At 44.4% G+C, this 26,775-nt stretch overlaps 1 protein-coding gene across 8 annotated transcripts in view; it reads right to left on the bottom strand.

Annotated features, from left to right (window-relative positions):
- Positions 1-26,775, bottom strand: part of CRTAC1 (cartilage acidic protein 1) — a 526,287-nt gene that overhangs the window by 192,044 nt on the left and 307,468 nt on the right. For all 8 annotated transcript variants that reach the window (XM_077258322.1, XM_077258318.1, XM_077258320.1 and 5 more), the window contains exon 5: positions 21,924-22,080. In XM_077258322.1, coding sequence (XP_077114437.1) covers positions 21,924-22,080 — 157 coding nt within the window. The remainder of the gene's footprint in view (positions 1-21,923; positions 22,081-26,775) is intronic.

A 26,775-nucleotide genomic window follows, 5' to 3' on the forward strand; every position in this document is an offset into this window, starting at 1 on the left:
CTATCTATCTATCTATCTATCTATCTATCTATCTATCTATCTATCTATCTATCTATCTATCATCTAACATATATCTATCTCATATCTATCTAATCTATCATTTACACATCTATCATCAATCTGTCTGTCTCTGTCTATTTCATATGTATTTATCAACGTAGAAGCTTTATTGTCAACATAAAATACACATTACTTTTGCCAAAGCAAGAGTACAACAGGGATAGGGACTGTGGGGATAATGGGCAGGAACGTAAGCAGGTTATAAGATGCAGTAACGGATCGGAGGCAGAGCAAGGGTTAACCTGGGGATTACTTTAACAGATATACTCCTCGCAGGGAGAAAATAAAAGAAACAGCATATGGGCTAATAAACCACCATATATTTTTTTTGTAAGAAGGAGTGCTTCTCCTAGCTTCACCTGCGGCCCATGGTCATCTGTCTTCCACCTCACCCTCCTAGGAAATCAGGCAAGCAGTCTGAGCCCCAAGTCATGTAGCAGTCACCTTTGCTTTTTCATGACTTTGCTCGCTGTGGTTCCATGGGCCATCCACCTGGACCTGGCCAACAATCGGAAGAAATTGAGTGCACTGATGGCCAACCACTTGTTCTGAGAAGGATTATTATGATTTTTTTTTTAGCGCACCATTGGTTGCATGTTGGTGTACATGACGAGAGGTTACAAGCAAAATACACATAGAAATTACAATGAACAAAGTAATAGTGACAGACAGGTACTGAGGCGAGAGGACTCTGCCCTTGTGGACTTACACTCTACAGGATAATGGGGACAAGACAGTAGGTTCGGGGGCTGCAGCAGCTCTGATGTTGGTGGGTGGCCGTGGGGTCATTGCAGGTTGTAAGCTGTTCTGAAGACATGGGTTTTTAAAGATCCGCTTGATAATCGGACGTGTTAGGCCACAGAATTCTACAGGATGGGGGATACTCGGGAGAAGTGTTTCAGGCGAGGAGGAGAGAAGGAGGTCTTGGGAGGACCAGAGATTACGTGGTGGGAGATTTCAGGAGATTAGTTCAGAGATATATGGGGGAGACAGATTATGGATGGCTTTGTGGATCAGTGCTGGCAGCTTGAAGTTGATACTGTTCTGTGTAGGAATAGCTAGTCTATAGCAACTCGCATCAGACCAGCAAAAGCGCAGTCACAGATGCACTTTGCGCAAGCCACCACTGTTAGTCAAGTTCTTAGGGGCCGATATATTCTTCACCCACTCCCCGAGGTGAGGGGCGCTTTACAGAGCCCTTCCCAGACTGCTGTCGCAGGGTAGCTGGTGTCTGGTGACGTGGACAATGTGGAATCAGATACTAGAGTAAATGCAAAGCTAGCAAAAAAAAAACAAAGAAAAACCAAAGGGAGACCCCGAGACAATAGTTATTATAGAAAAACCAATAACAACCTGTGACAAAACACTCCGGGATCGCCTTTGCTGGGGTCAAAGGTCACGTGGTTTGTGCATTAAGTTCTGAGGCGTACAGCAAGTTTCTTAGTAGGCTGACCCTTGGTCAGGTTTATTTAAGTGAAAGCAAGATATACAAAACAAATCATAAAAATAAATCCTAGCCTGTCCGGCGCTAACTAAACAAGTACGTTGCTATCTAACTACTGGGGGGGGGGGCTTCTCCCACCCAGCTAACATAACACAGTTCATGAGCACAGCTTTCACTCACGGTTGTCTCACACAGACAGGCATTCTGTGTGCCCCAGGCTGGCTGCTGATTCCTCCAGCTGGTCATCTTTTATACCTGCACTTATTAACCCATGAATATGCTGAAGATACTGAGCAGCCTAACTCACATAGGACAAGTATCTAGGCGAGATATACCTGCCCCCAACTACCAGACCGACATGACTCTTACAAACCATTAGCAACTACTGAGAAGCAACCAGAGCTACCAGGAAGCACTCACCATACACTTACACAAGGGAACTGAACAAACAGCACTGAACTGGATTAGATGCCGGCCTTATAAAGCCAGCTCTTATCCAAGGGTAATATTCAGGTAATGCATTCGTCCCGATCATGTCCAGGGAACCAATCCTGCTGACCTGAACAACAGGGTGCACAAATTCTCACCATTGGCCAACACCAGACAAGACACCATCCTGTGTTGCCTGGTACCGAGGAGACACGGCATCCCATGTCTACTGGGCAGTGAAACCAGTGGGAAGCACAGTGCCCCATGTTCCCACTTCGCTCACCACTTCTACATACGAGACACAACTGAGTGTAGTTGCACCACCCAAGTGCGTGCTAGTTCCACCCGCAGCGTGGACCGACCGCCTGGAAACAGGAGGAGGACGATAACGTCTAAGGCGGGTATTCCTAACATGTTGTGGAAATAGTAGACAATGAAGGTATTTGCAGAGGGCAGAAGCAGAGGAGTAGCGAGGACAGAAGTGGATTAGTAGCGCAGCAGAGTTATGTACAGGTTGGAGAGGTGTGATGATACGTTGGGAGATGATGAGGTCATAGACCCCACATGGAGTCAAGGCCATCAGAGTGACATGGGCATTTCAGAGGAAGAGGTGGTTGTCACACTGCCCCAGCATACATACACATATACAGATAAACACACATACAGTGCATAACCCATACATACATACACAAACATATACCGTACATACATACACATGTACCCTTCATACATACACACACATATACACACACATATACAGTACAGACCAAAAGTTTGGACCCACCTTCTCATTTAAAGATTTTTCTGTATTTTCATGACTATGAAAATTGTACATTCACACTGAAGGCATCAAAACTATGAATGTTACATGTGGAATTATATACTTAACAAAAAAATGTGAAACAACTGAAATTATGTCTTATATTCTAGGTTCTTCAGAGTAGCCACCTTTTCCTTTGATGACTGTTTTGCACACTCTTGGCATTCTCTCGATGAGCTTCAATAGGTAGTCACCGGAAATGGTCTTCCAACAATCTTGAAGGCGTTCCCAGAGATGCTTAGCACTTGTTGGCCCTTTTGCCTTTACGCTGCGGTCCAGCTCACCCCAAACCATCTCGATTGGGTTCAGGTCTGGTGACTGTGGAGGCCAGGTCATCTGCGTAGCACCCCATCACTCTCCTTCTTGGTCAAATAGCCCTTACACAACCTGGAGGTGTGTTTGGGGTCATTGTCCTGTTGAAAAATAAATGATGGTCCAACTAAACGCAAACCGGATGGAATAGCATGCCGCTGCAAGATGCTGTGGTAGCCATGCTGGTTCACTATGCCTTTAATTTTGAATAAATCCCTAACAGTGTCACCAGCAAAGCACCCCCACACCATCACACCTCCTCCTCCATGCTTCACGGTGGGAACCAGGCATGTAGAGTCCATCCGTTCACCTTTTCTGCGTCGCACAAAGACACGGTGGTTGGAACCAAAGATCTCAAATTTTGACTCATCAGATCAAAGCACAGATTTCCACTGGTCTAATGTCCAATCCTTGTGTTGTTTAGCCCAAACAAGTCTCTTCTGCTTGTTGCCTGTCCTTAGCAGTGGTTTCCTAGCAGCTATTTTACCATGAAGGCCTGCTGCACAAAGTCTCCTCTTAACAGTTGTTGTAGAGATGTGTCTGCTGCTAGAACTCTGTGTGGCATTGACCTGGTCTCTAACCTGAGCTGCTGTTAACCTGCGATTTCTGAGGCTGGTGACTCGGATAAACTTATCCTCAGAAGCAGAGGTGACTCCTGGTTTTCCTTTCCTGGGGCGGTCCTCATGTGAGCCAGTTTCTTTGTAGCGCTTGATGGTTTTTGCCACTGCACTTTGGGACAGTCTCAAAGTTTTCCCAATTTTTTGGACTGACTGACCTTCATTTCTTAAAGTAATGATGGCCACTCGTTTTTCTTTACTTAGCTGCTTTTTTCTTGCCATAATACAAATTCTAACAGTCTATTCAGTAGGACTATCAGCTGTGTATTCACCAGACTTCTGCACAACACAACTGATGGTCCCAACCCCATTTATAAGGCAAGAAATCCCACTTATTAAACCTGACAGGGCACACCTGTGAAGTAAAAACCATTTCCGCTGACAACCTCTTGAAGCTCATCAAGAGAATGCCAAGTGTGTGCAAAGCAGCCATCAAAGCAAAAGGTGGCTACTTTGAAGAACCTGGAATATAAGTCATAACAAAAAAGTGTGAAGCAACTGAAATTAAGTATATATAGTTCCACATGTTAATTCATAGTTTTGATGCCTTCAGAGTGAATGTACAATTTTCATAGTCATGAAAATACAGAAAAATCTTTAAATGAGAAGGTGTGTCCAAACTTTTGGTCTGTACTATATATATACACATACACACACAGATACAGCCCTGGTAAAAATTAAGAGACTACTGCAAAATATTCAGTTTCTCTGATTTTTCTCTTTATAGGTATATTTGTGAGTAAAATGTAAATTATTCATTTTTTCTATAAACTTCTGACAACATGTCTCCGAATTTCCAAGCAATAAATTTTGTATTTTTTTCTGAAAAGGAGAAATGGTCAAAACTAGGGTTGAGCGAAACGGGTCGATCATTTTCAAAAGTCGCCGACTTTTGGCTAAGTCGGCGTCTCATGAAACCCGATCCGACCCCTGTGCTTGTCGGCCATGCGGTACGCGACTTTCGCGCCAAAGTCGCGTTTCAATGACGCGAAAAGCGCCATTTCTCAGCCAATGAAGGTGAACGCAGAGTGTGGGCAGCGTGATGACATAGATCCTGGTCCCCACCATCTTAGAGAAGGGCATTGCAGTGATTGGCTTGCTGTCTGCGGCGTCACAGGGGCTATAAAGGGGCGTTCCCGCCGACCGCCATCTTACTGCTGCTGATCTGAGCTTAGGGAGAGGTTGCTGCCGCTTCGTCAGAAGCAGGGAGAGCGTTAGGCAGGGTCCACTAACCACCAAACCGCTTGTGCTGTAGCGATTTCCACTGTCCAACACCACCTTCGGTGTGCAGGAACAGTGGAAGCTATTTTTTTTTTTTTTTCCCCTCAGCGCTGTAGCTCATTGGGCTGCCCTAGAAGGCTCCGTGATAGCTGTATTGCTGTGTGTACGCCACTGTGCAAACCAACTGCTTTTTTCAAAGCACATATCCTCTTGTTCCTTTCTGCACAGCTATCTTTTTTGTTTGTCCACACTTTTTATTTAATTTGTGCATCAGTCCACCCCTATTGCTGCCTGCCATACCTGGCTTAGATTACTGCAGGGAGATAGTAATTGTAGGACAGTCCCTGTTTTTTTTTTTTTTTGTGGGAGATTAAGATTGGCATTTCTGCTACAGTGCCATCCCTGTGTGTGCCATCTCTCACTGAGTGGGCCATAGAAAGCCTATTTATTTTTTCCGTGATTTGTGTTCTAAATTCTACCTCAACACAAAAACACTACATCAATCAGTGGTAGAAAAATATTGGCCTCAGTCAGGGCTTGTGTGCCACTCCTGTGTGTGCCATCTCTCATTCAGTGGGCTATAGAAAGCCTATTTATTTATTTTTTTTTTTTCTTATTATTTGGTTTCTAAAGTCTCCCTGAAAAAAAAAAAAAAAAAAAAAAAAACAGTGGGAGAGTAATATTGCCCTTTCAGCTTGTGTGCCAGTCTTGACTCCTGGGTGTGCCACCTCTCTCTCATTCAGTGGGCCATAGAAAGCCTATTTATTTTTTTGTTTTTTTTAATATTATTTGGTTTCTAAAGTCTCCCTGAAAATAAAAAAAAAAACTTAAAAAAACAGTGGGAGAGTAATATTGCCCTTTCAGCTTGTGTGCCAGTCTTGACTCCTGGGTGTGCCACCTCTCTCATTCAGTGGGCCATAGAAAGCCTATTTATTTTTTTTTTAAAATATTATTGGGTTTCTAAAGTCTCCCTTAAAAAACAAAAAATACATAAAAAAACAGTGGGAGAGTAATATTGCCCTTTCAGCTTGTGTGCCAGTCTTGACTCCTGGGTGTGCCACCTCTCTCATTCAGTGGGCCATAGAAAGCATTTTTTTTTTTTCCTTGATTTGTGTTCTAAAATCTACCTCAACACAAAAACACTACATCAATCAGTGGTAGAAAAATATTGGCCTCAGTCAGGGCTTGTGTGCCACTGCTGTGTGTGCTATCTCTCATTCAGTGGGCTATAGAAAGCCTATTTATTTATTTATTTTTTTTCTTATTATTTGGTTTCTAAAGTCTCCCTGAAAAAAAAAAAAAAAAAAAAACAGTGGGAGAGTAATATTGCCCTTTCAGCTTGTGTGCCAGTCTTGACTCCTGGGTGTGCCACCTCTCTCTCATTCAGTGGGCCATAGAAAGCCTATTTATTTTTTTGGTTTTTTTAATATTATTTGGTTTCTAAAGTCTCCCTGAAAATAATAAAAAAAAAACTTAAAAAAACAGTGGGAGAGTAATATTGCCCTTTCAGCTTGTGTGCCAGTCTTGACTCCTGGGTGTGCCACCTCTCTCATTCAGTGGGCCATAGAAAGCCTATTTATTTATTTTTTTAAATATTATTGGGTTTCTAAAGTCTCCCTTGAAAAAACAAAAAATACATAAAAAAACAGTGGGAGAGTAATATTGCCCTTTCAGCTTGTGTGCCAGTCTTGACTCCTGGGTGTGCCACCTCTCTCATTCAGTGGGCCATAGAAAGCCTATTTATTTATTTTTTTAAATATTATTGGGATTCTAAAGTCTCCCTTAAAAAACAAAAAATACATAAAAAAACAGTGGGAGAGTAATATTGCCCTTTCAGCTTGTGTGCCAGTCTTGACTCCTGGGTGTGCCACCTCTCTCATTCAGTGGGCCATAGAAAGCATTTTTTTTTTTTCCTTGATTTGTGTTCTAAAATCTACCTCAACACAAAAACACTACATCAATCAGTGGGAGAAAAATATTGGCCTCAGTCAGGGCTTGTGTGCCACTGCTGTGTGTGCTATCTCTCATTCAGTGGGCTATAGAAAGCCTATTTATTTATTTATTTTTTTTCTTATTATTTGGTTTCTAAAGTCTCCCTGAAAAAAAAAAAAAAAAAAAAAAAACAGTGGGAGAGTAATATTGCCCTTTCAGCTTGTGTGCCAGTCTTGACTCCTGGGTGTGCCACCTCTCTCTCATTCAGTGGGCCATAGAAAGCCTATTTATTTTTTTGGTTTTTTTAATATTATTTGGTTTCTAAAGTCTCCCTGAAAAAAAAAAATAAATAAATTAGGTGGGAGATTAATATTGACATTAGTGCTTGAGTGACAGTCCTGCGTGTGTGTCATCTCTGTGATTTTGTGCCACAGAAAACAGAGTGTGTAACATTGTGCCTGATTTTCCTTGTGGTCTCACCAACCTGTTAAGGGATATTGAAATCATACTGAAGTTATAGCTCACCGTGTAAGTTGTTTGACAGCAACAAATAAAGTTACTTTGGTTAAGATTTTAAAACAATGAGGAAGTCTGGTGCAAGAGGTCGTCGTGGGCGTTCATTGTCAGCTGGTAATGATGGTAGTGGTAGTGGAGCATCAGGTGGTCGTGGGGATAAAAATATTCCACCTAAGTCTGGAGCTGTGGAGCCAGTTTCGTCGTCAGGCTACACAAGGCCTCGAACGCTCTCTTTTCTGGGAGTAGGAAAACCGCTTTTAAAGGCGGAGCAGCAACAGCAAGTTTTGGCTTACATTGCAGACTCAGCCTCTAGCTCTTTTGCCTCCTCTTCCGAAACTGGTAAATGTAAAAGCAGCGCGTCGCTTGTGGATGTTCACGGTCAGGGACAAGTCGCTTCCTTGTCCTCCTCAGCAAAAACTACAACAAGAGAGAAGGATGCAGCAGGCGACACAACGGGTCACTCCATGGAGCTCTTTACACATACCGTCCCTGGCTTAGAAAGTGAAACATTTAACAGGCCATGCCCATTACAAGTATATTCTGACATGGAGTGCACTGATGCACAGCCACAGCCAGAGTACTATGCTGCTCCTTTGACTCAGACCACCACATTGCCCTCTCAGGGTACAGATCCACAATCAGACCCTGATGAGACTATGTTGCCCCGCCACGAACGCTATACCACCGACCGACACAGTGACACAGACAAAGTTGCACACGAGCTCGAAGAGGAGGTAATAGATGACCCACTTATTGACCCCGATTGGCAGCCATTGGGGGAACAGGGTGCAGGCGGCAGTAGTTCAGAAGCGGAGGTGGAGGAGGGGCCGCAGCAGGCATCAACATCGCAACAGGTTCCATCTGCCGGGCCCGTATCTGGCCCAAAACGCGTGTCAAAGCCAAAACCTGTTGGAGGACAGCGTGGCCATCCGGTTAAAGCTCAGTCTGCAATCCCTGAAAAGGGATCCGAGTCTAGGAAGAGTGCAGTCTGGCATTTTTTTAAACAACATCCAACTGATCAGCGCAAAGTCATCTGTCAAAAATGTTCAACTAGCTTAAGCAGAGGTCAGAATCTGAAAAGTCTAAATACTAGTTGCATGCATAGACACTTAACCACCATGCATTTTCAAGCCTGGACTAACTACCAAACGTCCCTTAAGGTTGTAGCACCCTCGGCCAATGAAGCTAGTCAGCAACGCAACATCCCTTCCGTCACTGTAAGGCCACCATTTTCCGCACCACCGGCAGTATCTGTGCAGGTTTCTTTGCCAGCCAAAAGCAGTCAGGGTCAGGGAACCACCAGTTTTGTAGGAGGAAATATTGCATCTAGGGCACCGGCGGAAACAATACCGTCTCCAACCGTCTCTCAGTCTGCCATGTACACCGGCACACCCGAAAGTTCCACGATCTCCAGCTCTCCAGTCCAGCTCACCCTACATGAGACTCTGGTTAGAAAAAGGAAGTACTTATCCTCGCATCCGCGTACACAGGGTTTTAACGCCCACATAGCTAGACTAATCTCGTTAGAGATGATGCCCTACCGGTTAGTTGAAAGCGAAGCTTTCAAAGCCCTGATGGAGTACGCTGAACCACGATACGAGCTACCCAGTCGACACTTTTTTTCCAGAAAAGCCATCCCAGCCCTGCACCAGCATGTTAAACAGCGCATCGTCCATGCACTCAGGCAATCTGTGAGTACAAAGGTGCACCTGACTACAGATGCATGGACCAGTAGGCATGGCCAGGGACGTTATGTGTCCATCACGGCACACTGGGTGAATGTGGTGGATGCAGGGTCCACAGGCGACATCAATTTAGGGACAGTTGTGCCTAGCCCACGGTCTAGGAAACAGTTGGCTGTAGGCGTTCGCACCCCCTCCTCCTCCTCCTCCTCGTCCTCCTGCAGAAGCTACAGCTCTTCCACAGAACGCAGTCTGCCAACCACTCCATCGGCAGATGACACTGTTGCACACCAGTTGTCCCATTATGGGCCAGCTACTGCCAAGCGTCAGCAGGCTGTATTGGCTATGAAGTGTTTGGGCGACAACAGACACACCGCGGAAGTTCTGTCCGAGTTCTTGCAACAAGAAACGCAGTCGTGGCTGGGCACAGTAGATCTTGAGGCAGGCAAGGTAGTGAGTGATAACGGAAGGAATTTCATGGCTGCCATCTCCCTTTCCCAACTGAAACACATTCCTTGCCTGGCTCACACCTTAAACCTGGTGGTGCAGTGCTTATTGAAAACTTATCCTGGGTTCTCCGACCTGCTCCTCAAAGTGCGTGCACTTTGCTCACATATCCGACGTTCGCCTGTACACGCCAGCCGTATGCAGACCTATCAGCGGTCTTTGAACCTTCCCCAGCATCGCCTCATCATAGACGTTGCAACAAGGTGGAACTCAACACTGCACATGCTTCAGAGACTGTGCGAACAGAGGCGTGCTGTTATTTATTTGTGGGAGGATACACGGGCAGGCAGTAGGATGGCAGACATGGAGTTGTCAGGTGTGCAGTGGTCTAAGATACAAGACATGTGTCAAGTCCTTCAGTGTTTTGAGGAATGCACACGGCTGGTTAGTGCAGACAACGCCGTAATAAGCATGAGCATCCCCCTAATGCGTCTGCTGATGCAAAGTTTGACGCACATAAAGGAGCAGGCGTCTGCACCAGAGGAAGAGGAAAGCCTTGATGACAGTCAGCCATTGTCTGGTCAGGGCAGTGTACAGGACGAGGTAGCGGGCGAAGAGGAGGTGGAGGACGAGGAGGATGATGGGGATGAGTATATTTTTAATGCCGAACCTTTCCCGGGGGCACAGGAAATTGGTTGCGTGTCACGGCCGGGTTCTGGTTTTTTGAGGGACACAAGTGACGTAGATTTGCCTGCAACTGCCCCTCAACCAATCACAACCGGAGATTTGACAACTGGAACTTTGGCCCACATGGCGGATTATGCCTTACGTATCCTAAAAAGGGACACACGCATTACGAAAATGATGAACGATGACGATTACTGGTTGGCCTGCCTCCTTGATCCACGCTATAAAGGCAAATTGCAAAATATTATGCCACATGAGAACTTGGAACTAATATTAGCAACCAAACAATCAACTCTTGTTGACCGTTTGCTTCAGGCATTCCCAGCACACAGCGCACGTGATCGTTCTCACACGAGCTCCAGGGGGCAGCAGACTAGGAGTGTTAGGGGTGCATACATCAGAAGTGGCGTTGGACAGAGGGGTTTTCTGACCAGGTTGTGGAGTGATTTTGCTATGACCGCAGACAGGACAGGTACTGCTGCATCAATTGAAAGTGACAGGAGACAACATTTGTCCAGTATGGTTACTAACTATTTTTCATCCCTTATCGATGTTCTCCCTCAACCGTCATTCCCATTTGATTACTGGGCCTCCAAATTAGACACCTGGCCAGAATTGGCAGAATATGCATTGCAGGAGCTTGCTTGCCCGGCAGCAAGTGTCCTATCAGAAAGAGTATTCAGTGCTGCAGGTTCAATATTAACCGAAAAAAGGACTCGTCTGGCTACCCAAAATGTTGACGATCTAACATTCATTAAAATGAACCACAACTGGATTTCGAAATCTTTTGCCCCACCTTGCCCGGCCGACACCTAGCTTTCCTATGAAAAGCTCTTGCCTGTGAATTACTTTTCTAATGTCTAATTTGCTGCAGCTGATTGTACAGCATACGACATGTTTACACCTCCCTAAATGGCAAAACTCCCCACACGGGGCCGTGGTATCGCGACTTGGCGCAAGCACCCGTGAGACTGCTGTTTGTCTGAAGAGGTGGGTGTGCTCGCTTTTGGTTGACGGCATTGCTACTGGGTCCCTCATAGTACAATGTAGTGTCTCTGGCGGTGGTGGTGCGCACCCAACGTCAGACACACCGTTGTAACATGAGGGGCCCTGGGGCGGTCCCGCCGGCCTCAAGAGAGTTCCCCCCTACCCCAGCTCAAAATGTGCTCTACCACGTGCAAAATTATGTCGCACAGCTCCACCAATCTTTAGTCTATTCGCTGACATCATTCAATGTCTGGCACTGACAATACACATTTGTAGACATCTATGATGCAACTTAAAGTAGTCTGTGTCTGTGTCCTATATTGGCACCATTAAATAGTTACTGCCAAATTACTATGTCAGAAACTCAGTAGATGAGCCCACCCCTGTACCTAAGTATGCCACCTTTTTTTTTGTTTTGGTTGTTTTGCGAGACATTAACATCTATTTATATTTTGGGAGTACTGGGACAGACACTCCTTGCACTACTCCTCCACTCACCACCAAGCTGCCTGTGTATCCATGTAACCGCTGTAAAGCTGCCATGAGCCTATTGTTTGTTATTTTAGGCCTTTGATAGCCTGTCTGCGGTCCCTACTTTAAATACTCCTCCACTCACCACCAAGCTGCCTGTGTATCCATGTAACCGCTGTAAAGCTGCCATGAGCCTATTGTTTGTTATTTTAGGCCTTTGATAGCCTGTCTGCGGTCCCTACTTTAAATACTCCTCCACTCACCACCAAGCTGCCTGTGTATCCATGTAACCGCTGTAAAGCTGCCATGAGCCTATTGTTTGTTATTTTAGGCCTTTGATAGCCTGTCTGCGGTCCCTACTTTAAATACTCCTCCACTCACCACCAAGCTGCCTGCCCGTGTATCCATGTAACCGCTGTAAAGCTGCCATGAGCCTATTGTTTGTTATTTTAGGCCTTTGATAGCCTGTCTGCGGTCCCTACTTTAAATACTCCTCCACTCACCACCAAGCTGCCTGTGTATCCATGTAACCGCTGTAAAGCTGCCATGAGCCTATTGTTTGTTATTTTAGGCCTTTGATAGCCTGTCTGCGGTCCCTACTTTAAATACTCCTCCACTCACCACCAAGCTGCCTGCCCGTGTATCCATGTAACCGCTGTAAAACTGCCATAAGCCTATTGTTTGTTATTTTAGGCCTTTGATAGCCTGTCTGCGGTCCCTACTTTAAATACTCCTCCACTCACCACCAAGCTGCCTGTGTATCCATGTAACCGCTGTAAAGCTGCCATGAGCCTATTGTTTGTTATTTTAGGCCTTTGATAGCCTGTCTGCGGTCCCTACTTTAAATACTCCTCCACTCACCACCAAGCTGCCTGCCCGTGTATCCATGTAACCGCTGTAAAACTGCCATGAGCCTATTGTTTGTTATTTTAGGCCTTTGATAGCCTGTCTGCGGTCCCTACTTTAAATACTCCTCCACTGACCACCAAGCTGCCTGCCCGTGTATCCATGTAACCGCTGTAAAACTGCCATGAGCCTATTGTTTGTTATTTTAGGCCTTTGATAGCCTGTCTGCGGTCCCTACTTTAAATACTCCTCCACTCACCACCAAGCTGCCTGCCCGTGTATCCATGTAACCGCTGTAAAACTGCCATGAGCCTATTGTTTGTTATTTTAGGCCTTTGATAGCCTGTCTGCGGTCCCTACTTTAAATACTCCTCCACTCACCACCAAGCTGCCTGTGTATCCATGTAACCGCTGTAAAGCTGCCATGAGCCTATTGTTTGTTATTTTAGGCCTTTGATAGCCTGTCTGCGGTCCCTACTTTAAATACTCCTCCACTCACCACCAAGCTGCCTGTGTATCCATGTAACCGCTGTAAAGCTGCCATGAGCCTATTGTTTGTTATTTTAGGCCTTTGATAGCCTGTCTGCGGTCCCTACTTTAAATACTCCTCCACTCACCACCAAGCTGCCTGCCCATGTATCCATGTAACCGCTGTAAAACTGCCATGAGCCTATTTTTTGTTATTTTAGGCCTTTGATAGCCTGTCTGCGGTCCCTACTTTAAATACTCCTCCACTCATCACCAAGCTGCCTGTGTATCCATGTAACCGCTGTAAAGCTGCCATGAGCCTATTGTTTGTTATTTTAGGCCTTTGATAGCCTGTCTGCGGTCCCTACTTTAAATACTCCTCCACTCACCACCAAGCTGCCTGTGTATCCATGTAACCGCTGTAAAGCTGCCATGAGCCTATTGTTTGTTATTTTAGGCCTTTGATAGCCTGTCTGCGGTCCCTACTTTAAATACTCCTCCACTCACCACCAAGCTGCCTGTGTATCCATGTAACCGCTGTAAAGCTGCCATGAGCCTATTGTTTGTTATTTTAGGCCTTTGATAGCCTGTCTGCGGTCCCTACTTTAAATACTCCTCCACTCACCACCAAGCTGCCCGTGTATCCATGTAACCGCTGTAAAACTGCCATGAGCCTATTGTTTGTTATTTTAGGCCTTCGAAGCCTGTCTGCGGTCCCTCCTTCCACTAGGCCTCCACTGACCAGACCACTGCTGCCCGTGTACCCCTGGAACCAATTTTAAAGTGCCTACAGCCAGCCCATTTTATTGTGTTAGGCCTTTGAAGCCTGTCTGCGGTCCCTCCTTCCACTAGGCCTCCACTGACCAGACCACTGCTGCCCGTGTACCCCTGGAACCAATAATAAAGTGCCTACCGCCAGCCCATTTTATTATGTTAGGCCTTCGAAGCCTGTCTAAGGTCCCTCCTTCCACTAGGCCTCCACTCACCTGACCACTGCTGCCCGTGTACCCCTGGAACCAATAATAAAGTGCCTAGAGCCTATTTTTTTATTTAATTTAATATTAATAAAGCCAGGATGAACTACGATATACCACGCTATGAGCTACCCAGTTGACAATTCTTTTGCGAGAAAAGCCATCCCACCCCTCCACCTGCATGTTAAAGACCGCATTGTCCTTGCATTCTGTCAATTTGTCAGTCCAAAGGTATACCTGACAACAGACACATGGACCTGTAGGCCTGGCCACGGAAGGTTACGTGTCCTTTGTGGCTAAATGGGTTAATGTATTGGATGCATGGTCCACACAGGGGACAGCCTGCAAAGTCTGTCTGCAGTCCCTAGTTCAAGTTGTCCTCAACTGAATAAAGCTGAGCTTCTACCTTCTGGCTCTGATTAACTGCTGTTTTTAAAAAAATTGGCTGTTCCGTCCTTCTAAAGGTGTCTGCCCCTGCCTGGTGTTGTCCTCAACTGAATAAAGCTGAGCTTCAACCTTCAGTTCCAAATTACCATTTTTAAAAATGCAATTGGCTGTTCCGGCCTACTAAAGGTGTCTGTCTGCCCCTGCCTGGTGTTGTCCTCAACTGAATAAAGCTGAGCTTCTACCTTCTGCCTCTTACTAACTGCTGTTTTTTTAAAAAATTGGCTGTTCCGGCCTACTAAAGGTGTCTGTCTGCCCCTGCCTGGTGTTGTCCTCAACTGAATAAAGCTGAGCTTGAACCTTCTGTTCCAAATTACCATTTTTAAAAATGCAATTGGCTGTTCCGGCCTACTAAAGGTGTCTGTCTGCCCCTGCCTGGTGTTGTCCTCAACTGAATAAAGCTGAGCCTCAACCTTCTGTTCCAAATTACCATTTTTAAAAATGCAATTGGCTGTTCCGGCCTACTAAAGGTGAATGTCTGCCCCTGCCTGGTGTTGTCCTCAACTGAATAAAGCTGAGCTTCAACCTTCAGTTCCAAATTACCATTTTTAAAAATGCCATTGGCTGTTCCGGCCTGCTAAAGGTGTCTGTCTGCCCCTGCCTGGTGTTGTCCTCAACTGAATAAAGCTGAGCTTCTACCTTCTGCCTCTTACTAACTGCTGTTTTTTTAAAAAATTGGCTGTTCCAGCCTACTAAAGGTGTCTGTCTGCCCCTGCCTGGTGTTGTCCTCAACTGAATAAAGCTGAGCTTCAACCTTCTGTTCCAAATTACCATTTTTAAAAATGCAATTGGCTGTTCCGGCCTACTAAAGGTGTCTGTCTGCCCCTGCCTGGTGTTGTCCTCAACTGAATAAAGCTGAGCCTCAACCTTCTGTTCCAAATTACCATTTTTAAAAATGCAATTGGCTGTTCCGGCCTACTAAAGGTGAATGTCTGCCCCTGCCTGGTGTTGTCCTCAACTGAATAAAGCTGAGCTTCAACCTTCAGTTCCAAATTACCATTTTTAAAAATGCCATTGGCTGTTCCGGCCTACTAAAGGTGTCTGTCTGCCCCTGCCTGGTGTTGTCCTCAACTGAATAAAGCTGAGCCTCAACCTTCTGTTCCAAATTACCATTTTTAAAAATGCAATTGGCTGTTCCGGCCTACTAAAGGTGAATGTCTGCCCCTGCCTGGTGTTGTCCTCAACTGAATAAAGCTGAGCTTCAACCTTCAGTTCCAAATTACCATTTTTAAAAATGCCATTGGCTGTTCCGGCCTACTAAAGGTGTCTGTCTGCCCCTGCCTGGTGTTGTCCTCAACTGAATAAAGCTGAGCTTCTACCTTCTGCCTCTTACTAACTGCTGTTTTTTTTAAAAATTGGCTGTTCCGGCCTACTAAAGGTGTCTGTCTGCCCCTGCCTGGTGTTGTCCTCAACTGAATAAAGCTGAGCTTCAACCTTCTGTTCCAAATTACCATTTTTAAAAATGCAATTGGCTGTTCCGGCCTACTAAAGGTGTCTGTCTGCCCCTGCCTGGTGTTGTCCTCAACTGAATAAAGCTGAGCCTCAACCTTCTGTTCCAAATTACCATTTTTAAAAATGCAATTGGCTGTTCCGGCCTACTAAAGGTGAATGTCTGCCCCTGCCTGGTGTTGTCCTCAACTGAATAAAGCTGAGCTTCAACCTTCAGTTCCAAATTACCATTTTTAAAAATGCCATTGGCTGTTCCGGCCTACTAAAGGTGTCTGTCTGCCCCTGCCTGGTGTTGTCCTCAACTGAATAAAGCTGAGCTTCTACCTTCTGCCTCTTACTAACTGCTGTTTTTTTTAAAAATTGGCTGTTCCGGCCTACTAAAGGTGTCTGTCTGCCCCTGCCTGGTGTTGTCCTCAACTGAATAAAGCTGAGCCTCAACCTTCTGTTCCAAATTACCATTTTTAAAAATGCAATTGGCTGTTCCGGCCTACTAAAGGTGAATGTCTGCCCCTGCCTGGTGTTGTCCTCAACTGAATAAAGCTGAGCTTCTACCTTCAGTTCCAAATTACCATTTTTAAAAATGCAATTGGCTGTTCCGGCCTACTAAAGGTGTCTGTCTGCCCCTGCCTGGTGTTGTCCTCAACTGAACAAAGCTGAGCTTCCACATTCTGGCTTTCACCCTATACTATCAGATATTAAACTGCATTTGGCCTACTAGTGTGGTTATGCCCTTGAAACAGTGTCTGCTGCTCTTGGGTTTGCTACTCCACTGAACAAAGCAATGCCGCCTGTTTAGTCCTGTTACCAATTTTGAACTGCATTTAGCCTACTTTATTCTTTGGCCCTATATCTGTTTCCTCCTCATCCTGCCCATTGCCCAGCCACTGCTAGATGAGTCTGCTGGTACATTGACCTAGACCACTACATTCCCCTTATACTCTACACAGCCAGAATCTGACCCTGCTGAAAGTAAGGTTCCCCTTCCCGCATGTTATACCACCTTACACAGGGACAGAGAGGAAGGTGCAGATGAAAGTGCAGGTTCCTTCATCAGGTGGGGGGGCATACTCGTTGGCGACGTCACTGGCACAGGGCCCCTCAGAGTACGCAAAAGTGTCGCTGCTGGTGGGAGGCGCCCCCGCCATGCAAACACACATCGCTGTACTTTGAGGGGCCCTGTGCCAGTGCCAATGCGAACGAGTGGGCCCCCCCTGCTTGCTCAGGATCACAGCACTTGCAACGTTGAAATACTTACCTTTCCCTGCAACACCGCCGTGACGTAGTCCGCATTTCCTGGGCCCACGAAAAACTTGAGCCGGCCCTACTCCCCCCACAACTTTTGCCAAATGACCCCCAATTCCCTATGCCCAACTATTATTATAAAGTTAATTAAGATTGACAAGCTTCAGAAACGAGAATGGATGTTTTTGGCATTAAAATGGGCACTGTAGGTGTTTTCCTGGCCTCCACTCACTGCCGACTATGCTTCCCCATTGACTTGCATTGGGTTTCGTGTTTCGGTCGATCCCCGACTTTTAGCGATAATCGGCCGACTGCACTCGACTCGACTCTGGACAAAATCGGGTTTCACAAAACCCGACTCGATCTTAAAAAAATGAAAGTCGCTCAACTCTAGTCAAAACTAAAAAAAAACCAGCGCTTTCAGACCTCAAATAATGCAAAGAAAACAAGTTTATAATCATTTAGAAACAACAATACTAATTTTTTAACTCAGGAAGAGTTCAGAAATCCATTATTTGTGGAATAACCATGATTTTTTTTCCATCATCCTCTTGATTACATTCCAGAGGTTTTCAATGGGGTTAAGGTCTGGAGATTGGGCTGCCCATGACATATACATACACATATACCGTACATACATGCACACATATATCGTACATACATACACATTTACAGTACATACATATACACGCATATACATACAGATATACCGTACACAAATACACATACCGTATATATGTACACACACATATGCAGATACACACATGCACACACACATACATACACACATTTGTGGTCTACCGCTAGGTGCAGTGCGCCTCTTGTCTGCAAGGGCCCCCTTCCACCTCCGGGTCCCGATGTTACACCGGCGGTATGTCTATCTATCTATCTATCTATCTATCTATCTATCTATCTATCTATTATCTATCTATATATCTATGCTGTTTGTCTAGAGAGCGGAGTTTTGCTCAGTTTCTCAACATCCAAGAGCTAAGGCTGGTTTCACACTTGCGTTTTGATCTGCAGCGTTTTTTAAAAAAACGCATGTGGTGAAAAAACGCATGTAAACACATGCAAACGCTGCGTTTTTTAGACGCATGCGTTTTTGCGCCCCCAAAAAAACACGGCAAAACTCGGCGTTTTCCCGCGTTTACATGCTTTTTTTCCCGCGTTTGCGTTTTTGAAACGCATGCTGAGAAGTGTGTGACAGCTGCCAATCATCAAAATCAACTAGAAAACACACTATTAATAGAATTAGCTAGGGTTAGGGTTAGGGTTAGGATCCCTAGGGTTAGGGTTAGGGGTAGCTTTTTATTAGAATGTCCTGGTCACCAGGTCACTGATAAGCCACCCCCCACCATCAAGGTGATGAAGGGATCCAAACCCTAACCCTAACCCTAACCATAGGGATCCTAACCCTAACCATAACCCTTGGGATCCTAACCCTAACCCTAACCATAACCCTTGGGATCCTAACCCTAACCCTAACTGTAACCCTAACCCTAACCATAACCCTTGGGATCCTACCCCTAACCCTACCCCTAACCCTAACCATAACCCTTGAGATCCTAACCCTAACTGTAACCCTAACCCTATGATCCTAACCCTAACCCTAAGGGTTAGGATCCTAACCCTAAGGGTTAGGGTTAGGATCCCTAGGGTTAGGGTTAGGGTTAGGATCCCTAGGGTTACTAGGGATCCTAACCTTAGAGTTAGGGTTAGGGTTAGGTTTAGGGTTAGGATCCCTAGTAACCCTAGGGTTAGGGTTAGGGTTAGGGTTTTCTTGTTTTTTCTTGTGTTTTCTTGTGTTTTTCGGTAAAAACGCGTGCGTTTTTAACGCAAGCAAATGCATGTGCTTAAAAACGCATGCGTTTACATAGACAGCAATGCATTTTTTTGCCGCGAATAAACGCATGCGTTTTTTTGCACGCTAAAAAGCCATGCGTTTTTTAATGTTAAGTATAGGAAAAAAAACGCATGCGTTTTTTAGCGCTAAAACGCTGCAGATCAAAACGCAAGTGTGAAACCAGCCTAAACGAAGATGTGAATGGCAGAGGAACAACCTTAGCTAGGCTGCTCTCTCCAAAGCAAACTACAACCACATGTTATAGGTCTATTTACCAAAAAAAATAATGATAGCAAAATAGAAATAATAAAAAGATGTAATGGGAAAAATATATCTTTGAATCATTTTAGAGAATAGATAGAAAAATAACCCAAATTGAAAGTCCTCAGTGCTTGATACCTTTTAAAGGCTAAGTGGAGTCTTGACAGGTTGCTACTTATTGTTTCAGTCTGCCATTAAAAGGCATCAACCACTGAGGACTCATTCTTTTTTATGTTTTCAAAAATATGTGAGAAGTTTCAACCACATAAAAGAAGAATATAAAAAACCCTGTAAAATATAATGTCAATGGGGAAGTAAGTGACTTTCTGGCTTTTCGCATGCAGGATGCTACAGAGTTAAATATATGGTGCAGAACTGTAATTCTCTAGGACATGAAGTTCTGAACATGAAGTACTGCAACCCCTGAAGCTGCAAAGCCCTTCTAGTCCAGATCAATCATTGCAGGACTGAGGAGATTTAAATGCATCATTTATACCGGGCTCAACTCTTAGAATACCTTGTAGAATCTATTACATGAAAGGTGTTTAAGCGATTTGTATTTCTGTCACTTTCAGGCACAGACTTTGGAGCCACAATAACTACTCAGAGATATACAGTCTGCATCATAGAGAATAAAAAGCTACATAAGACGGCGGCTCTGATCACCGGCCAGCAGCGGCGCAGCTATGGGTGGTGCAGAGGCAGCAGCTGCATCCGGACCCTGGTACCTAAAGGACCTCAAAAGCCTCTGTGTCACATAAGAAGCCACCAGCTTTATAAATGGCATCTTTTAGGTGGTGTGTCCAGTTACCCATTGCGGTCCAGGATATTCAAGGTACACAAGTTTGGTAATAAAATATACTTAGGTGTAGCGTTAGCATTAAAAGGATCGACATTAAGATCCTGAGGCAACGCTTTGCATGGCCACCAATACCAATTACCAACAGGCAGTCCCCGGGTTACAAACTTGACAGGTATGGAAAGATTGTTTGCCACCCGAATTTGTATGCATCTTGGAACAAGGACGGCAGAAAAACCTCATCGTTGACCTCTAGACCACCCCACAGCTCGCCGTCAGGTTTTCTTCTTTCCTCTGTCGGGTGCTCCATCTCCAGACTCTTCACAATAGGCCAGGACTTACATTCACATCCAGGCTTCATATGTCACTGCTCATCATAAGCTTGTGGCGCATGTCTTGACATCACAGTGTTGCGACCTTACAACATGCAGTGACCTCTGAGCCCTGGATGTGGCCAGAAGTCCTGGCCTTTGTTGAAGATGTCGGAGATGTGGCACTCGACATTTAAAGGAAGAGGACTGGCTAGAAGGTAAAAAAGAGATATACCTAAAAAAATGTACAGAAACTCAAAAAAGGTGATTCGCCAAAACCAGAACCCCTCAAATATGACTTGTAGGACATACCATGTGGATTCATGCATCTCTTGGTGCTCAACTTGATGAAACACAAGTGGGGTAAATGCTTCAAAAAGTAGAAAAATTGGCACTCACAAGCCATAAAAATTATCTTTATTAGAACTGCTTGCGCAACTGACAACGGCTGTTTCACACATAAAAAAGCTTCTATGGGTCAAAGAAAAGTGTACTCCAAATAGCCATCATCCACATCACGACCTGCTTCCACCTTAACATGTGTTTTTAATGATGTTCTAAGAAAGGGAATTTTTATGGATGGTGAGAGACAATTTTTGTACTTTTTGAAGCATTTACCAAAAAAAAAAATAATATAATAACCTTGGGAGTTCAATAGCTGGGACCCCTCTCGATCACAAGTATGGGCCCAATGGCCAGCTATTTAAATACAGAAGGTTTAGATAGTAAAAAAAAGTGGTCGCAGATGCTCACTAATGCTTCATGCACATAGGGGACTTTGGGTTCAATCTCAGGATCAGTGGAGGTCTCAGTTGATTATACATTTCTCAACTTGTCATGTGGATAGGTTATAAGTGCCGTTTATGGGACAACATGCTTAGGATAGGTCATCAATATCAGATCATAACACCCAGCTGTCCGAAAATCAGCCAGATGTAAACAGCGTAAAGAGAGGAGCACTGTTCAGTGCCTACTCCCGGGTGCTGCAGATCCTACTTATTGAAGAAGAGGTGATCTGCAATGCAGTGGCCATTAAGCAATGGTATTCCTCTCCGTACACAGTTTACGACCAGCTGCCGCTATGATATTAATAGACCATCAATGTCAAAGTGATTGAAATCCCCTTTAAAGAAGTTGTCCACTTCTTGGACAACTTCTTCTAATACCCCTCGCTTGGCCCCCATAAAATAATAAAGCTTATACTCACCATTCCCGCGATGTCGGCACTCGCTCTCACGGGACTTCAGTGCAGTTGTGACACGTGACTCCGGGCCCAATCAGCGCTGGCGTCACTGACCTGCCTCCTGTCGAATTGAACATGAAGAGGAAGTCCGAGATCAGCTGCAGCCCGGACTTCCTCTTCATGTTCGATTTGTCCGAAGGTCAATGACACCAGTGCTGATTGGGCGCGGAGTCACGTGTCACAACAACCGCACGATAGCTCCGGGAACACGAGTGCCGACACCGTGGGAACGGCGCTGGCATGGGAGATGAGTATAAGCTTTATTATTTTACGAGGGCCAAACATTTTGATCAAGAAGGGGGTTGTCCTACTAGTGGATTAGGGTGGTTCAGTGGCATCTATCAGTTGTCAAGTTCCCTTTAAACCAATAATTCAGGATACCTGAGTAACTCTACATACTGTACTCCACTGTTACCTGTATACTTGTTAACACCGGCTTCAGTGGCGACATTTGACAGCACGATTATTCCTTTTGCTAGGTCGCTGGCAGACTCGTCAAGTTCAATTAAGGAATGGGGACCTACTTTGCGATCTGCATAGTTTGCAATATAGATGGAGTATCTTCCGGTGCCCTACAGGGAAAAACAGAAAAAAGGTTAATACAATTTTAGCTGCCTGCAAACCTGTCACTTATATAATTTATGCATCAAGAAAAAAATAAAATCAAAATTTGTCAGAATAAGTGCCAAAAATTAGCATAAATTGAAAGGGAGAGGGAATGTAGGTATTTAAAATGTCTACTGCTGAGGCATGGAGTTAATATTAATGATAAGTAGTTATATGTGTTATTAACGTCTGGCAGACATGCAGGGCAAAATAACCGTCTACTCTACGCTGCCTTATCTGAAGGCAGCATCATGTGGAGGGGGAATCGCTGAGATCAGGGATCTATAGTTTTTATTCAGCAGCTTAATGTTTGAAGCTACATATATACTGCCAGGAAACAGAGAAAGCCTGTGAGTCCTGCTCCTCTGTCCACTCAGAACACCCGTGACTCCTGTTTCCTCTGCCCATGCAGAACACTTGCGAGTCCTTGCTTTCTGCTGTTTGCAATAAATCAATGAAATGAGAATTATATTTAATAGCTCAATACAACTAATAAAGCAAATGGTTTCTACAAAATCAGCACAAAGTGCCACTTTTGTTGACTACTGAATTCTACGAATTAGTCAGCCCTTCATGAAAATAATGTCTTTAGTACTTAGTCAAGCACCTCTGGCTGTTATGACCTGCTGTAAATATGATGCATATGACACCAGCTTCTATCAATGTTCCGGAGGAATCTTATCCCATTCCTCATGGACAAAAGCCTCAAGGTCACTAAAATTTGAGGGTTTGATACAATCAACTTATTCAGATCCCATCAAAATCCAATTACACCTAAGCTTTAGGTTTCTTACAAAAGACATGATTTCTCCTAGCATTTTCTCATCAGCGAGCTACTGACATGGTTCACTGCAGGCATCACTGCGTCACTGCCATTCTTCATGGTAGGCACCACCATGCATCACTGTGGGTATCATGAACCACTGTCATGTTTCAATGTAAGCCTCACCAAGCTTATCAACCATGCTACACTGTAGGCATCACCGATTTACTGCCATGCTTCACTGTGAGGATCACTGAGCGACTCCCATGCTTCAATGTAGGCATCTCCAAGTCAATGCAATGTTTCACTGTGGGCATCACGAAACCAATGTCTTGCTTAACTATAGGCATCATCAATCCACCCCTATGCTTCACGATAGGCATCACCAACCCACCACCATAGTTCAACATAGGCATCACTGAGTCACTGTCACCATGTTTTCATGAAGGCGTCACTAAGCTACCACCATACTTCACTGTAGGCATGACTGAGGCTCCGTGATAATTCATTGTAGCCATCAAAGAGGCACCACCATGATTCACTGTATGCATCACTGAGGTTCTGCAGTGGCGAAACACTGCAGAACCTCAGTGATGCATATATAGACATCAAATAGTCACAGACATGCTTCAATGTAGACATCACTGAGTCACTGCCATGTTTCCCTGTAGTCATCTCTGAGCTGCCATCATGCTTTAAAGAAGGCATCACCGAGTCACTGCAGGCATCACTGAGGCTCTGCAATGATTCACTGTAGGCATCAAACAGCCACCACCATACTTCACTGTAGGCTTCACCGAGCCACTGTAATACTTCACTGTAGGAGTCTCTGAGCCTCCACCATCCATCATTGTAAGCATCATTGAGCCTCTGTCAAGCTTTACTGTAGGCAACACTGAACCACCACCATGCTTCACTGTTGGTATCATCAAGAGTCTACCATGCTTCACTGTATGCAGATTTTTCTTTTCATTATATGCTTCATGCACATCACTATAGCTAGCAAATAACTACTGAATTCTAAATAGTGTTCTCTCTAGTTTGAAGCTTCATACAGAACATGTTAATCTCATTCCGCCTAGTCATATAAGACAAGGCCATGGCAGTGTTCATGATGGAATTAAGTTTATAATTAAGGTTTATTAGTTCTATATGATTCTATAACTTCCTTGTTTTGTTTGTACCAGAAAATAGCAAGTCAGAAAAGCACATTTATCTGTAGCTGATGACTTCGCTGAGAGCTAAGACAAGTGTCTACAGATGCTACGCATTGCTTGGAATATTTGAATAAAATATCACATTGAAAGAAACAATTTCCCTTGAGCACACACTTGTAGTGGCAACCATGTCATTTACGAAAAGTGTGTGGTGTATTGTATACACCATATGCCTAAAGGAGCAGTAAACTGCAGTCAGCGATTTGCAGAAGAGGATTTTATAACATGATAGCTGAGGACTGCGCTTGGAAAACACAGCACAAATTACTAGAATAATTTGCATTGGCTGCATAGGATATGTTTGGGATTTATTGTCAGAGTAGACACTGGCAGTAGCAAATGGAACATGTAGCCCGCAGCACTCTTCCTTCAGAGGGATGCAAAGTCCAAAAACCAAGAATTCACACTTGGTAGCAATTCAAATGCAGAGATGATAGACAGCGTCCAAATCAGGTGATAGCACCTAAAAAAATTATTTATTCTGGCAAATACAAAAATACCGACATTTCGACCTATTACCAAGATTTCTCTATCATCCATATAGATTACACACCAGGTTTAAAAAGCACATTACAAATTATCCCACCAATCAGCATATAGGAAAAAACACTTTTCGTTTTACATATTATACAAAGTTACTAAAATGATAGAAATATACACAATATTGAATAAACAATCACACATTTTGTACAATGATACCCTTATCTTCATTTAAAATCTCAAGAAAACAGACCTTTAGACAAAACAATTGGAGTCAAGCACCAACCATCACGTGTTGTCAGTCACTAATGAAGTCAGCGCTGCAGCCAATGATTGTCTGCAGAGGTCACATGTTGTGTCAGCATGGCATGCCTAGAGGTGGGCAAGCTCAGACCGGCAGGGAGGCTTCAGCACAGAACGACAGGGAATTTTTGAAGTCAGTATTATTCCATTTATTTAACATTGCAAGTTATTTTGTAAATAGATGGGACTAAACAATCCCTTTAATAGTGGAAGGTTCCACTTTTAGACAAGTCATCTATCCAAAGTGAAGAGTGAATATAAAGGGCAGTTCAATCGCTAAAGGACAGGACGCGTCCTTACATTACAGAATTTGATTTCAATAGGTTCATGTAATGTCACATTTCTCATGTGATGGCACAAGGGTTGCCAACTTGACTTTTTTTTACATACAGACTAAAAAAATGCCCTATTTTAGCAGACTGTCCTGGAATTTCTGAAAAGTTGTCAACCCTGGATGGCACAGTAAGAAAAAATGCACTTGCTAACAGTTTAACCCCCAAAAATTGATCATGGGGTAAGGTTGAAAGACAGCATGTTATCTTATCATCAGAGGATCTTATTAATGAAAAACTATTGTGGTTCTTCTATGTTATTTGGATCAGATACGACCAGGTACAAGGTATAGAATTGGGATATGGCTCATGGCAAAAAAACAAACATTTCACACTGACAATTGTACTACAGCGGCTGCCAAAATGAGGTCCTGACAGTGCCAGGAGGTCAAAGAGGGAGAAAAGTCATTGGTTTGTAAATGATAACACATTATTCACTTGAGTAAATACAATTTTGCAATCAGGTAAAAAGTAAAGGATTATTTGAGGTAGAGGGCAGAATTGGAAAGAAGGCTGTAGCCAAAATTAATGTGGAGAAATAAAGTCCAAATATTAAGATATACACCATAATAAACAACCCATTGTTGTGGTCTGCAGTCCAAGCAAAATATTAATTTTAGCTACTTTACATGGGATAACTGGATCATGGAAAAATTTACATCTAGGTGTATTATCTTTTACTTCAATTTATTTTTGGATATGTAGTATATAAACAATTGCCTGCATGGAAACCATCAACAAGCAGGCTGGTGGAATATTGAATATTTATTATGAATTCCTAATTTATCCTTACAACTTTGCAACTGGGAGTTTCTTGTAGAATCTCTAGACATTTCAGCCCAGTTCAGCAACAGAGAGGTGGACACTAAGGAGTTGTCAATCAGTCTAGGTGGGTAGGGATTCAGGAGCAGCCGCAGGGAGGAAGGGCACTGAGGAGCTGTCAAGCAGTCTAGGTGGGTAGGGATTCAGGAGCAGCCACATGGAGGAAGGACACTGAGGAGCTGTCAATCAGTCTAGGTGGACAGGGATTCAGGAGCAGCCGCATGGAGGAAGGACACTGAGGAGCTGTCAATCAGTCTAGGTGGACAGGGATTCAGGAGCAGCCGCATGGAGGAAGGACACTGAGGAGCTGTCAATCAGTCTAGGAGGGTGGAGATTCAGTAGCAGCTGCATGGAGGAAGGACATTAAGGAGCTGTAAATCAGTCTAGGTGGACAGGGATTCAGGAGCAGCCGCATGGAGGAAGGACACTGAGGAGCTGTCAATCAGTCTAGGTGGGTGGGGATTAAGTAGCAGCAGCATGGAGGAAGGACACTGAGGAGCTGTCAATCAGTCTAGGAGGGTGGGGATTCAGCAGCAGCCGCATGGAGGAAGGATACTGAGGAGCTGTCAATCAGTCTAGGTGGACAGGGATTCAGGAGCAGCCGCATTGAGGAAGGGCACTGAGGATCTGTCAAGCAGTCTAGGAGGGTAGGGATTCAGTAGCTGCAGAATGGAGGAAGTACACTGAGGAGCTGTCAATAAGGCTAGGTGGGTGGTGATTCAGAAGCAGCAGGGAGGAAGGGGA

Source organism: Ranitomeya variabilis, chromosome 4 (assembly GCF_051348905.1).
Source record: "Ranitomeya variabilis isolate aRanVar5 chromosome 4, aRanVar5.hap1, whole genome shotgun sequence".
Classification (NCBI taxonomy): domain Eukaryota; kingdom Metazoa; phylum Chordata; class Amphibia; order Anura; family Dendrobatidae; genus Ranitomeya; species Ranitomeya variabilis.